At 37.0% G+C, this 14,562-nt stretch overlaps 1 protein-coding gene across 1 annotated transcript in view; it reads left to right on the top strand.

The window, feature by feature from the left end:
• The first annotated feature begins 7,648 nt into the window (after window positions 1-7,648).
• LOC115209237 (tyrosine-protein kinase CSK) overlaps window positions 7,649-14,562 on the top strand; it is a 45,393-nt gene continuing 38,479 nt past the window's right edge. Inside the window, exons 1-2 of the mRNA XM_029777516.2 lie at window positions 7,649-7,941; window positions 11,119-11,338. Coding sequence (XP_029633376.1) covers window positions 7,910-7,941; window positions 11,119-11,338 — 252 coding nt within the window. The 5' untranslated portion in view covers window positions 7,649-7,909. The remainder of the gene's footprint in view (window positions 7,942-11,118; window positions 11,339-14,562) is intronic.

Genomic DNA, 14,562 nt, shown 5'->3' with positions numbered 1-14,562 from the left:
CTTGTTTCAATCATTTAACTGTGGCCATGCTGGAGTACCATGTTTAGTCAAACAAATCAGCTCCAGGACTTATTCTTTGTAAGTTTAGTACTTCATCTATCAGTTTCTTTTGCCAAACCGCTAAGTTGTGGGGACATAAACACACCAACATTGGTTGTCAAGCAATGGTGGGGGACAAACACAGACACATAAATACACACACACACACACACATATATATATATGTGTGTGTGAGACAGGATTCTTTCGGTTTCTGTCTACCAAATCCACCCATAAGGCTTTGGTCGGCTTGAGGCATCACTTGCCCAAGGTGTCACGCAGTGGGACTGAACCAAGAACCATGTGGTTGGGAAGCAAGCATCTTACCATACAGCCACGCCTGCACCTATATATATATATATATACATACATATACAACATATATATATATATATATATACACACACAAACACAAACACATATATATACACACACTCACACCATTCTGACCTCTAAAGACCAATCCCCAAAACCACTGAACCTCGAAAGAGAAACAAAAACCTCCTTTCAATTCCCACATTGCTCTCCCTTCCCCCCACCCAAACACACCTCCTACACCGTTCCTTGAAATAGAAAATAGTCTTTTATGATAAAATGGTGAAACAGGTCTGTTCATCCCAAATTCTTTGTAAATTACTAAATATATCTCCTTCTGTGTATCATCATCATCATCATCATCGTTTAACGTCCGTTCTCCATGCTAGCACGGGTTGGACGGTTCGACCAGGGATCTGGGAAGCCAGAAGGCTGCACCAGGCTCCGGTCTTATCTGGCAATGTTTCTACAGCTGGATGCTCTTCCTAACGTCAACCACTCCGTGAGTGTAGTGGGTGCTTTTTACGTGCCCCCTGCACTGGTGCCAGGCGAGGCTGGCATCGGCCACGGTCGGATTGGTGCATTTTACGTGCCACCTGCACGGAAGCCAGTCGAGGCGGCACTGGCTTCGGCCACGATTCGGATGGTGCTTTTTACGTGCCACCGACACAGAAGCCAGTCGAGGCGGCGCTGGCATCGGCCACGATTCGGATAGTGCTTTTTACGTATCTCCAGTCCAGGGGTCCTGGCATCTGCCGGGTGCCAGTCATAGGATTGGTTCAATTTCGATTTCGATTTCACTTGCCCCAACAGGTCTTCGCAAGCAAAGGGGAGTAAGTATAGGTGCCTGTCGTCAGATGAGGTTCGATATCGACTTCGCTTGCCTCAACAGCTCTTTGTGTGTCCAAGGGAGGAAAGGCATGCATAAGTGGGCTGGACTCACTTGTCCTGCCTGGTCTTTTCACGCACAGCATATTTCCAAAGGTCTCGGTCGCTGGTCATTTCCTCAGTGAGACCTAAAGTTTGAAGGTCGTGCTTCACCACCTCGTCCCAAGTTTTCCTGGGTCTACCTCTTCCACGGGTTCCCTCCACTGCTAGGGATTGGCATTTTTTCACACACCTAGCAGTGGAGGTGACCACGTGTGTACCGTTGTCGATTTTTTTTCCTCTGTCTTCCCTTCTCTGGATCTTTCCTTAACCTATGTTTCCAACGAAGAGCTCCACTCGAAATGTCAAACCCTCCTTCTTCCCTTCCTTCCTGAGCGTCCAATAATACTATATTTGTTCCACGTCCTTGCGTTGTTGTGTTTTCTCTTTGTGTTTTCATGTTTGGATTAACTATATATATATATTTATATATATACCGGAGTAAACACATAAATGTGAAACAAGGTGGAAAAAAGAGTACTCAAATACCAGTGGTAGAGTAATATGCTTTATTTAAAGCAGCAGAAAATTCAACAAAACCTGTTACTCTGAGTTTCCCGTTGCCGTTCATCGGACAGTTTTTGCTAGATTCTAGCAAAACCTGTCTGATGAACGGTGACGGGAAACTCAGAGTAACAGGTTTTGTTGAATTTTCTGCTGCTTTAAATAAAGTATTTATATATATATATATATATACACTACCAAAATATGACCTTTTTGAACTTATAATTATCTGTGTATATATATAGATACATCCGAACAAACATGATTTTTAATGAAATCCTAATATTTTTTATGAACTTTTTAATAATTTCTCAAGATTTTTTCTGTAAACTGTTTTTAACATTTTCTTATTATTATCAAAGAATGTATATATGTATTGTAATTTTTTGTGCCTAATATTTCAATGGACTTTTTAATATTTTCCCAAGATTTTTCCTTGTAAACTGTTTTTAACATGTTCTTATTATTATCAAAGAATGTATATATGCATTGTAATATTTTGTGCCAACCAGTACTTAACACAACAAAGCTTTTACATGTTACTTTTGACAATCTTTTTCTAAATAAGTGAAACTGGTCAAGTGAATAAACATCTTTTAAAATTGCATTTTCAAACCTTCTTTCATATATAATTCCATTCGTGCAGTACCTTACAACTTTACTTTATTATATGTATATATATATATATATATATATATATATATGTATATGTAAGAATGACTGTGCGAAAGGAGAGGTGACGAACGAATGACTCCTTTAATACACCACATGGTCGCTTACAATGAAAGCAAAATGGATAAATGAGTACAAGTGCCAGAAGGAAAAGGAAGAGACAAAACCAATAGAAAGTTTAAGAGAAGATTTTATTTATGTGTTAACATGTGTGTGTGTGTGTGCATCATCATCATCATCATCATCATCATTTAATGTCCGCTTTCCATGCTAGCATGGGTTGGATGGTTCAACTGGGGTCTGGGAAGCCAGGAGGCTGCACCAGGCCCAGTCCGATCTGGCAGTGTTTCTACAGCTGGATGCCCTTCCTAATGCCAACCACTTTGTGAGTGTAGTGGGTGCTTTTTACATGCCACTGGCACAGAGGCCAGTTTGGGTGGCGCTGGAAATGGCCACCTTCAGATGGTTCTTTTACATGCTACCGGCACTGGTATCACAGCTACAATTTCCATTGATTTTTGAGCAATCTGGATTTCGATTTCACTTGCCTCAACAGGTCTTCGCAAGCAGAGTTTTGTGTCCCAAGAAGGAAAGGTATGCATAAGTGGGCTGGCTACATCCCAGGTAGAGGCCACAGGTTATGGTCTCACTTTTCTTGCCAGGTCTTCTCACGCACAGCATACTTCCAATGGTCACGGTCACTAGTCATTGTTCGAAGGTTGTGCTTCACCACCTCATCCCAGGTTTTCCTGGGTCTACCTCTTCCACAGATTCCCTCAACCGCTAGGGTGTGGCACTTTTTCACACAACTATCTTCATCCATTCTCGCCACATGACCATACCAGCGCTATCGTCTCTCGTGCACACCACAACTGATGCTTCTTAGGTCCAACTTTTCTCTCAAGGTACTTACACTCTGTCGAGTATGAGCACTGACATTACACATCTATCAGAGCATACTGGCTTCATTTCTTGGGAGCTTACGCTTATCCTCAACAGTCACGACCCATGTTTCACTGCCATGTAGCATGGCTGTTCATACACATGTGTTATACAGTCTGCCTTTTACTCTGAGCGAAAGGCCTTTTGTCACTAGCAGAGGTAAGAGTTCTCTGAACTTTACCCAGGCTATTCTTACTCTAACAGTTACACTTTCAGCACACCCGCCCCCGCTACTGACTTGGTCACCTACGTAACGGAAGCTATCAACTACTTCTAGTTTTTCTCCCTGGAATGTGGCAGAAGTTGTTCTCTGCACATTTTCAGTGTTTATTGCTCCTGAGCATCTGCCACATACAAAAACTATCTTCCTAGTTAGCCTTCCTTTGACATTGCTGCACCTCTTATGTGTCCATAGCTTACACTTGGTACATCTTATAGAGTTTCTACCTACACCTTTTCTACAGATCGAGCAGAGCCATCTACCTGAAGGTGTTTGTGATTTGTCTACCTTCCTACTTATTAGGACTTTGGTTTTAGCTAGGTTGACTCTAAGGCCCTTGGATTCTAATCCTTGCTTCCACACCTGAAACTTCTCCAGTTCTGATAGTGACTCAGCAATTAGAGCAAGGTCATCAGCATAGAGGAGCTCCCAGGGTCATCCTGTCTTGAATTCCTCTGTTATTGCCTGGAGAACTATGATAAATAGGAGGGGGCTGAGGACTGAACCTTGGTGGACCCCTACTTCTACCCGGAATTCTTCACTGTACTCGTTGCCAACCCTCACCTTACTAACAGCATCCCTGTACATGGCTCACACAGCTCTTACTAACCATTCATCTATCCCTAGTTTCCTCATTGACCACCAGATAAGGGATTGGGGGACCCTGCCAAAGGCTTTCTCCATGTCAACGAAAGCCAGGTACAGAGGTTTATCTTTGGTTAGGTATTTCTCCTGCAGTTGTCTTACCAGGAATATAGCATCAGTGGTGCTTTTCCCTGGCACGAACCCAAACTGCATCTCACCTAAACTGACTCTTTCTCTAATTAGTTGGGCTATGACCCTCTCCGTGACCTTCATTACTTGATCCAGCAACTTGATACCTCTGTAATTATTTGTATCTAAGGCATCACCTTTACCTTTAAAGGTGACGTCATAAGTACATATATAATAATAACAATAGACAGGCTGTCATGCATACATAATGTGTATGTGTGTACAAACAAGGGTATATGCATGTGAGATAAAATACAGAGCATAGAAAGAGTCTATAACAGGACGTTAGACGAATGTTCTCGTACAATGAAGATAAATACCAGTTCATAGTAAGGTACACAATAGTTGAAGAGCTGTAACAAGAAGTTCTGGCGTAGAAGCAGAGCCAGTTGAAGCACGTGTCATGTAAGAAGTTGTGGCTACTATGCCGCTGCTGGTTACTTGATACAGGAAGATTTGCAGGTTGTACTTGCTGTTAACCATGGTGAAGTAATTCACAAACAGTGTGGAGTTGAGCCTGAGCAAATGTGGCAGTGTACGTAAAGATGTTTTGACATTAAGATGGAGACGACAGTGATAGAGGTCCTGGTACTGCTGGACGAAGTTGAGTCTCCATGTGGGCTGCTGTTGGTGTTGTCACTGGAATTGGCTGTGTGCTCTGTGGTCAGTGATTAGACCTTAGAAGGTCTAGAACCAAAATCTTCAACTCGATGAATCGCTGAAGTTTTATAGTAAATTATTGGCTCAAAATGAAGATTTTGAAAAGACTCTCGCGTGACCTTATCAGAAGGCTGAAATTGGTTGGGTTGCATATTGGCGCGTAATAGAGCAAGAGACAAACTGTGCCAATACCAACCAATCAGAGTAGTGGACACAACAGGGTCCAAGTGACCGAAGGCTAGCTGTTATCTGCTACGTCCATATTTATGTTATATATAACAGAGAGAGAGAATTTCACTAAGCATATGCTACAGATACATATACATACATATACATATATATATATATCATCATCATCATCATTTAATGTCCATTTTCCACGCTATCATGGGTTGGACAGTTCAACTGGGGTCTGGAAGCCATGGAGGCTGCACCAGGCTCTAGTCTGATTTGGCAGTGTTTCTACAGCTGGATGCCTTTTCTAACGCCAACCACACATATATATATATATGGGGGTAAGGCAAAATTATTTTTCGTTATTTTCTCCCTACCTTTTTGAGATCATTACATAGCAAATATTGCATCATCATTTTATATTGCTACATTATGTTTAGGAGTGGCAATTGGTCATATTACTTGTTGAAGATGAGGGAGTTTGAAACAGTCAGATTGCAGGTTGTCTTTTATCAAGAAATTTTTCCTCAACTTCAACCAGATTGTCATTGAGGTTGCTAACAAAATATCTATGGAGGTATATGTCCTAGTGGTTAGAGCAGTGGACTCGTGGTTGAGGGACTACAGGTTCAAATCTCAGACTGGGTGATTTGTGTGTTTATGAGCAAAACACTTAAGCTCCATGCAGCTCTGGCAGAACGTAATGGTGAACTTCTGCTGACTCTTTTGCCACAACTTTCTCTCACTCTTTTCTCCTGCATCTAGCAGCTCACCTGTGATAGACTGGTGTCCCATCCAGGTGGGGAACCTGTATGCCATTGAAACTGAGAAACTGGCCCTTATGAGCCAGGCATGGCTTGAGAAGGAACAAACAAAAATCTGGATAATTTTTGATGTTTAACAGTCAATATACTTTTCTCTGTTAGATTTCAAGTCAATTTTCCCCACATTAACGACTAATTTGATAATTTTCAAGTTTCAAAACATGATGTCTAAAATGGGGTAAAATGAGTAGTCACTAATTTCAATAATTTCTTCTCCTTAAATGCATGGTGTGTAAATATATCATGCAGAGGACACTCCAGCAGATTGTGAAGAAGCTATAGGGAATATTTGATGTTGATTTTTTATTTTTTGCTTTTAGTTGAGTTTCATTAATTTCATATTATTGTTCTGTTTTTCCCTGATCCTCTTTTATTTGACCAAGATATTAAATTTTTTTCCATCTCTTATCTTTGTAATATCTAGGGATGGATATTGATGTGTATGAGTCTGTTTTCAAATGTAATTCTGGAGAACCAAAGCAGCAAATTCACCTTATCTTGTCTTACTCATTTTGCCCCATCTAAATTTGTCTTTTATATGCTCAAAGAAAACGGCGATAGTTTTCTGAAAGTGATCAAATTATGTTATAATGCTTTTAATACATTTAGGGAAGGTTAATGTTTACTCTAACTTCCGGTCGCCAAAACAAACAAAAAACTCAGTCTAATAGGTGTAAAAAAATGTGTAGATAATGAACGGAAACAAAAATTTGCGCAAACGAACGGGGTGGGTGAGGAGAGGACTTTCGGAAAATTCACACGATCCGATTTTTCCCTCATAACTTGTAGGAAAATCGATATCTATTGATGAACTTTTATGGAAATACCTTCAAACCACATAGATTACGATTATAAGGAAATTTGTGGGGGGAAACCGGATCGCGTGAATTTTCCCAAAATCCTCTTCCCACCCTATCGGAAAACATTTTCTCCATAATTTTCTTTATAATCGTAATCTATGCCTTTTGAAAAGTATTTCTATAAAATTTCATCAATATATATCGATTTTCCTGAAAGTTATGAGGCAAAAATCGAATCGTGTAAATTTTCCGAAAGTCCTCTCCTCACCCCCATTCGTTTACGCAAATTCTTGTTCTCATTCGTTCTCTACACATTTCTTTACCACCTATTTGAGCTTTTTTTTTTTTTTTTTTTGGTGAGCAGGAGTTAAACATTAATCCTAATCCCCTAGCTGATATAGTTTTTGTAAAGTAGTGAACATTTGTAAAAAAAATATATATCTTTAAGATATATATTTTTTTTACAAAGAAAATTCAATAAAAACGCCTCATTTTGCCCGCACCCCATATATGTATGTATATATGTATGTATGCATGTATGTATGTATGTATGTATGTATGTATGTGTGTGTGGATATATAAGTATGTATATGCATATATATATATATATATATATATATATATCTTTATATATGTAAGTATATATATGTGCACATATAAACATATATATACAGATACATACTTATATATCCACACACACACACATATATATATGTAAGTATATATATATACACACATATATATATATGTAAGTATATATATACACACATATGCGCGCGCATTTACATATATCTATACATACTTAAACACGCATACTGTGGGGGGAGAGAGAGAGAGAGAGAGGGACAGAGATGACTGTTTTGCCATTTAATCTGCAGTTACCTTGTTATAGTTTCTCCAGGTTACATATATTTATTAACTACAATTCCAGTATGACTGAATAGTTTTATTAACGACGTCAAAGAGAGTGCCTTTTTTTTTAAATCGCTTATCTCTGCATTTTAATAACTTTTCTTTTCTCTTCGAATAAATTCGAGCAACAGTTTTAGAGAGAAATCATGACACAACTGGATGCTTTGAAAGATTGGAGGTAAGTTATGACTTTCCGTGACTTTAATATGTCAAAACACACACACACACACATATATAATAATATATATATTATATATATATATATATAACATACATACGTATACATTGTTAATTTCACTTTTACCTTATACATGTGTCTTGTGTGAACACTTTAACACACACCTGCAGAAAAACCACCTTCGTATATATGCACCCACCTACTAAATTAATGTTTGTGTGAGATATCTCTTCTCAGTCGCTTAATTTCTTGGAAATAATAACTATCCCTTAAATCACCCGAGACAGTTTTAAAAAAAGAAGGATAAATAATGTAGTTAGAAATACATTAATTCTGAAAAAAGTCAAACAAAAATATATGAAAGACGGAAGTTTTTATTGATCGTGATAAATCCGCTGTGATTAGACAACATTGGTGGGGGCTTCATTATAAAAAGAAGTGACTATGTATATGAATAAAACTTGAGATAAGTCAGGTACATTCCGTTCTCCATATGTCTACGCCCTTATAAATACGTCTGCAACTTGTGAGCTAACGAAAGAGGCTCTACGTGGTCATTTCACCTGCAAGAAACAACAAACAAATCCCTCAAATTAAACTCTGCCGTTTTCAAAAGAAGGGGAGAACTCATTCGATTATGTAATTTTATGAATAACTGTCTGAAAAATACAAAAAGACAGGTTTACTTCAGTTGGAATGTCTTTCGTTGATAAATATGTTTGATCAGGGCTGAGCCAAACAACAGTAACACAAATACTGAATGGGGCAGTTGTGATTGGGTTCGCCAGCCCTGTTCTAACTTTTTAGTAGTTGCTGTGAGTTTTGAAATGGCTTAGTGTTGCAGTGAATAGTTTTCATGAATACCTAAAGTTCTTTCTATACTTATATTCAGGTGCGCATTAGGCTATATACGTTATTTTCTTAACTTTTGTATTTTTTTTCTCTAAAAGACGCATCAATACTTCCCGGTAAGATCTCAACGTAAGTGTAAAAGGCTGGAGGGTAAAAGCATTCTCGTACTGTGTAGTGAGGTCAGAACCGGATTACCTTTAAGCAAATAACCTCTTAATTGTACTAAATACAGCCTGCTTTGATTTACATTTTCTTTATTTTTATGGAATAAAAAAAAATTAAATTATAAAAGAAAGGAAAATTAAAAAATCAGTATGAAAGGTGGCAGGATAACCGATGTTTATTTAATCGTCTCAAAATGAACATTTAACTAAAAACCTTTATTTATCATGTACATCTTTTAGAACATTGTCATTTTATAAGATTTTGCTGGCAAATTCTTTGATTGTTATTACTGTTATCAAATGCTTTATAAATGGAGGGAAGGTTTTTATGATACTTTTGGGGTATCATCATCATCATCATCATCACCATTTAACGTCCGCTTTCCATGCTAGCATGGGTTGGACGATTTGACTGAGGTCTGGCGAACCAGACTCCAATCTGATCTGGCAGAGTTTCTACAGCTGGATGCCCTTCCTAATGCCAACCACTCCGAGAGTGTAGTGGGAGTTTTTACGTGCCACCGGCACGAGGGCCAGTTAGGTGGTACATATATCTTCTATTATAATTATTCTGTTGATTCAAGGAGCTGGAAATAGGAAGAATGAGGTTCTCAGACGGAGTAAATTCAATAACCGTTTATTCACAGGTGCTTTGTACAAGGGGTTTGCTTTCAGTAACCGTCTTCACAGCAGTGCGTAGTTAACCTTCTCTCCCATACACATGAGGTTCAATAACCTCTGGAGACAATGCACGTGGTATCACAGCGGGACAAAAGTCTGCTGTGAGCTCCTGGCTTCGAAGTCTTGCTTGGTGTCAGCATGAGAAGAATGAGAGAGAAATGTTGTTTTTTTTCCTTAAATAATGGTTGCAGGCGAGATCTCGCTATTTCAAAATGACGCTGGCTTCTTTGTGCCTCACTACAGCTTCAACAATTAAATACTACCACTTCCATAGTTTATCAACCAATGGCCCCCACCTCTCACCTGTAACTCCATATGCTATTTTCTGTAACAGTGCACTATGTTCAGCACAAACAAATGACATTGATAAGGTGGATGAGCTTTAAACTTTTTTTGTTAAAATCTTTAATATCTTGTCACCTACACATTAGAAGAGTGAAGTTGTGGTAGTGTGTGTGTGTTTATGGGTAAAATGGTAATATCCAGCAACATTGAGATAATGTGAAACATAAATCACTCTGGCTGTCCTACTGCATCCCTGATTTACTTTCAGGTGTCTTGGCTCTGCTTGCACTACTCCAGGAAGTTAAAGACGAGAGATTAAGTCTGGTTCTCCACTATTGTTTTCCTTTTGCTATAATACACGTCCAGCACAAGTCAGGACTTATAAGGCCTTGTAATGGCAAACAGACAATGGATCTTTCATTGCAGTGGATGGGATATCATGAAATGCCACCTCTTCTTTTTTCTTTTGAGTGGGATGTGAAGTATTGGTGGGAGGGATAATAATTTTCCAGTTGCTAACGTGGCTGTGTCTTCTTTTAATTCTCTTTAAGGGCTTGTTAGCGTCAGGTTTGAAAATGAAAGGTTGGATAGAGTGACTCAAAATATCCATTCCAGCTCTCTTTGTTGTATTCAAACACTGTCAAGGTCAATTTTACCTTTTGTCCTTTGAAGGTTGATCTATAAAACACCTGTTTAAAGCTATGGGCTTACAGATCACTAGGGCATCAGATGAGATACTTTGCAATGTCTGTTGCAGTTGATTTGCACTTTAAATTCAAATTCTACCTAGGTACTGACACCCAAAGCTAATCATCCAAATATGTAAGCATCCCAACCAAGTCAGCTAGGCCTACAACCAGTATAGAAAAAAGCCACAGCTTGTTGAGTTCTCATCAGTGGCTGAATGGAATTAAAAGCCACTTGGTATTTAGTTACAGCCCTTTATATTCTAAATTCAAATCCTCCTGAAATGAATATTGCTTTTTTTTGTAATTCTTTCTGGTGTTACATTAATAGTCCTGTAAACAATCCTAGTTGGGAATGGAATTATAATAGAAGTCAGAACAAGTACTCTTTTACTTGTTTCAGTCATTTGACGGCGGCCATGCTGGAGCTAGCTACCATATAAAAATTATCCATTTAAATAAGAAAAAATCCCAACATTTTTCTTGATATTTTTCTTTGTATTTTTCAGATGGTTTCATGGTAATATAACTCGACAGGAAGCAGAAGGAATCTTAAAAGAAAACATTGATGGTTCTTTTTTGATACGAGAAAGTAAAACAAACATTGGAGAATATTCTTTAAGTGTGTATCATCAATCAGAAATAATACATTACCATATACAATTTAAAAATAAACAAATTTCATTGGATGCTAAGAATTATTTTAAAAATTTATATAAATTAATTGAGGTATGGCTATGTTTCATTACTTTCTTCTTATTTTCATATATGTTATTGTTTAGTCTTGGGGAAGCCCTAATCAAATAGACCTTTGAACAAAGGCATTCCAGCTATGATCGTCCCTGTCTTTAATTTCAAGCACAGAAATGGTCTAAAGTTACATTATCCAATATTCTCTTACTTTTTTAAGATGTTTCTGTGTGACTGGACGGTGATTCAGCAAATATTTCTATCAGGTTGGCTTGCTTTGGCTCATTGCAGGAACCTTGCATTGTTTAGTCCCAGTTCAATTCTGATAAAGCATAACAATCAAATGTGCTCCAGTCATGCTCATCCCCTCACAGGTTATGATCTGAGACAGATTTGGCTGATATTTCTTGCAAGTTGAGTGATTGTAATGAAATAGCCTTCTTGACTTACTACAGAAATATTGAGTTTAAAATGAGACTAGACAATAAAACAATGGCAGTAGAGGAAATTGTGGATGTACTAGTGGTTATTAGGCTGTTGGACTTCTGATTTATAAAACTCTGGTTTCAGTTCCCGGACTGGGCAATGTATTGTGTTCTTGAGGAAAACACTTTATTTCCTGCTGCTCTGGTTTACTCAGCTGGTAAAATGAGTAATCCTGTGATTGATTGGCATCCCATGTAAGGAGGAAATTATATGCCAGAGAAACAAGGAAACCAGCCCTATGGTCCTTATGGATTAATGTGGATGGAAAAAAAACAGACAATGTTACAGAAATATAAATACAATAAAAATAATAACAGTATATAATAACAGGTGTCTTTCGACTAAGGATGAATTGAATTAAGCTGGCGCGTGTGGAAATGAAGCTTTAAGGCAGAAATACAAATATTTCACAAACACTGGGAAGAATATCGATGTTGCACGGACCACGGTCAGACCCAGAAAGAAAGAAAATATATATATATATATATATATACCAATTAAGGACTGAACACGAAAAGTGGACAGTCAACATGCTAGATATAGACGTCAAATCGCCATTCACCACAAAAGATTATGTTCTCAGATCAAACTCAACACAAAACCATAGCAATAAACAAGTGAAAAATATACGAAATAAAATAATTTCGTATATTTTTCACTTGTTTATTGCTATGGTTTTGTGTTGAGTTTGATCTGAGAACATAATCTTTTGTGGTGAATGGCGATTTGACGTCTATATCTAGCATGTTGACTGTCCACTTTTCGTGTTCAGTCCTTAATTGGTATATATAAATATTTTAATCTTCGGATTCTTTTTTAATATGCTAGACCACTGGTCTTAATTGATAAATATCAATTTCTACCCTTAATTAATTATATATATATATATATATATATAATACAAATAAGAAAATGGAGGAACAGATTCCTTTCAATCATCAATTTACAGATAATACCAATTCATATAATTTATTAACTAATTAAATAGGATCATCCAAATCCAACAGAATAAAACATATTAAAACAATATACATCAATATGTAAGATAATACCATAAAAATATTACATATAAAATGGATCTTACAGCAGTTCACATGTTGATGTGGATATATATGTATACTCCAGTATATATATTTGATTATCTGTAACCTTATGTGTATGTATATTATTATATATATACTTATATATATGTATATATATATGTATGTACACTTATATATATATGTATATATATTTACATATTCTTGAATATATTCTTGTGTATGTGTATTTTGTTTCATATTTATATTTGCATTTTATATTTTCATAATTGTACTTTATAATCTCTGACGAGGCCTTGAGATATATATATAAGTAACTCATTTTTAACTGCATATTACCTCAATACATTTGACTAATATAGGCACAATGAGATACCTTTATCTACAGGCTGAAACAGCTGTAAGATCCATTTTATATGTAATATTTTTATGGTATTATCTTACGTATTTTTTTATTCTATTTTATTCTGTTGGATTTGGATGATCCTATTTAATTAGTTAATAAATTATATGAATTGGTATTATCTGTAAGTTGATGATTGAAAGGAATCTGTTCCTCCATTTTCTTATTTGTATTATGATTTGAGGTAAAACATTTTCCTTCACCCATCTAATACAATCAATGAACTAATTGCATTGCAATTGTAAGCATTTATGTATTAGCCTTTTGGGTACTTCACTGGCAGTATATTGGATAACTGATATCCCATAGTGGGTTACACTCATAACCCCTATCTCACTTTGTACTTTTAAGTTAATTTTCTGAGGAATTTGCATGGCTAATACTTATATATATATATATGTGTATATGTGTGTATGTGTGTATATATGTGTATGTGTGTATATATGTGTATGTGTGTGTGTATGTGTATATATATATGTATGTGTGTGTATATATGTATGCAGTGGCAGACTGGGTCTAAAAGTATTGGTTGCCAGGAGACTAAGGGGGCCCACTTGAAACTACAATGCTATCATTTAATTTTTTTTTTGTTTTGTTAAAAGTATTCTTTTCAATTGTCTACAAACACAGCCAGGCTGAAATAATTAATGCATTCTGCCAGGAGTGAATAAAAATTTTCAAACTTGAGGGGATGGACCCCTTAGATACTAACATGCCCTGCCCCACCATATATGGATTCTAATGGTGTAGGGGCCCACTTGCCATCGGGCAAGCTGGAAACCTAGCCACTCTGCCACAGTATGTATGTATAGCTCATAGACGAGAACTAGATATTTTCCGTATAGACTACACTTAGTGCTCAAGAGGTTTAAATTTGAATGGGTAGAGAAGTAAATTTAAGGGTAAGCAAATTAGGCAGGTTGATGTACAAAGAATATTTAATACAAAAGAAGTATATATGTTTACATATAAAAAGGTCCCACTTACAAAGAATAGAAATATTAATGGGTTTGAAGAAGATATTACAAATCCAGGAGCTGTTTCTGCTGGCTGAGTGGTCCAAAATAATGATTGTAAATTGATTCCTATTTCTTTACTACCCACAAGGGGCTAAACACAGAGAGGACAAATAAGGACAGACAAACCGATTAAGTCGATTATATCTACCCCAGTGCGTAACTGGTACTTAATTTATTGACCCTGAAAGGATGAAAGGCAAAGTCGACCTTGGCGGAATTTGAACTCAGAACATAACGGCAGACGAAATACTGCAAGGCATTTTGCCAGGCGTGCTAACGTTTCTGTCAGCTCGCCGCCTTTAAATTTGTAAATTG

Source organism: Octopus sinensis, linkage group LG3, assembly GCF_006345805.1.
Source record: "Octopus sinensis linkage group LG3, ASM634580v1, whole genome shotgun sequence".
Taxonomy (NCBI): domain Eukaryota; kingdom Metazoa; phylum Mollusca; class Cephalopoda; order Octopoda; family Octopodidae; genus Octopus; species Octopus sinensis.
This window is presented reverse-complemented; position numbering and strand designations above follow the sequence as displayed.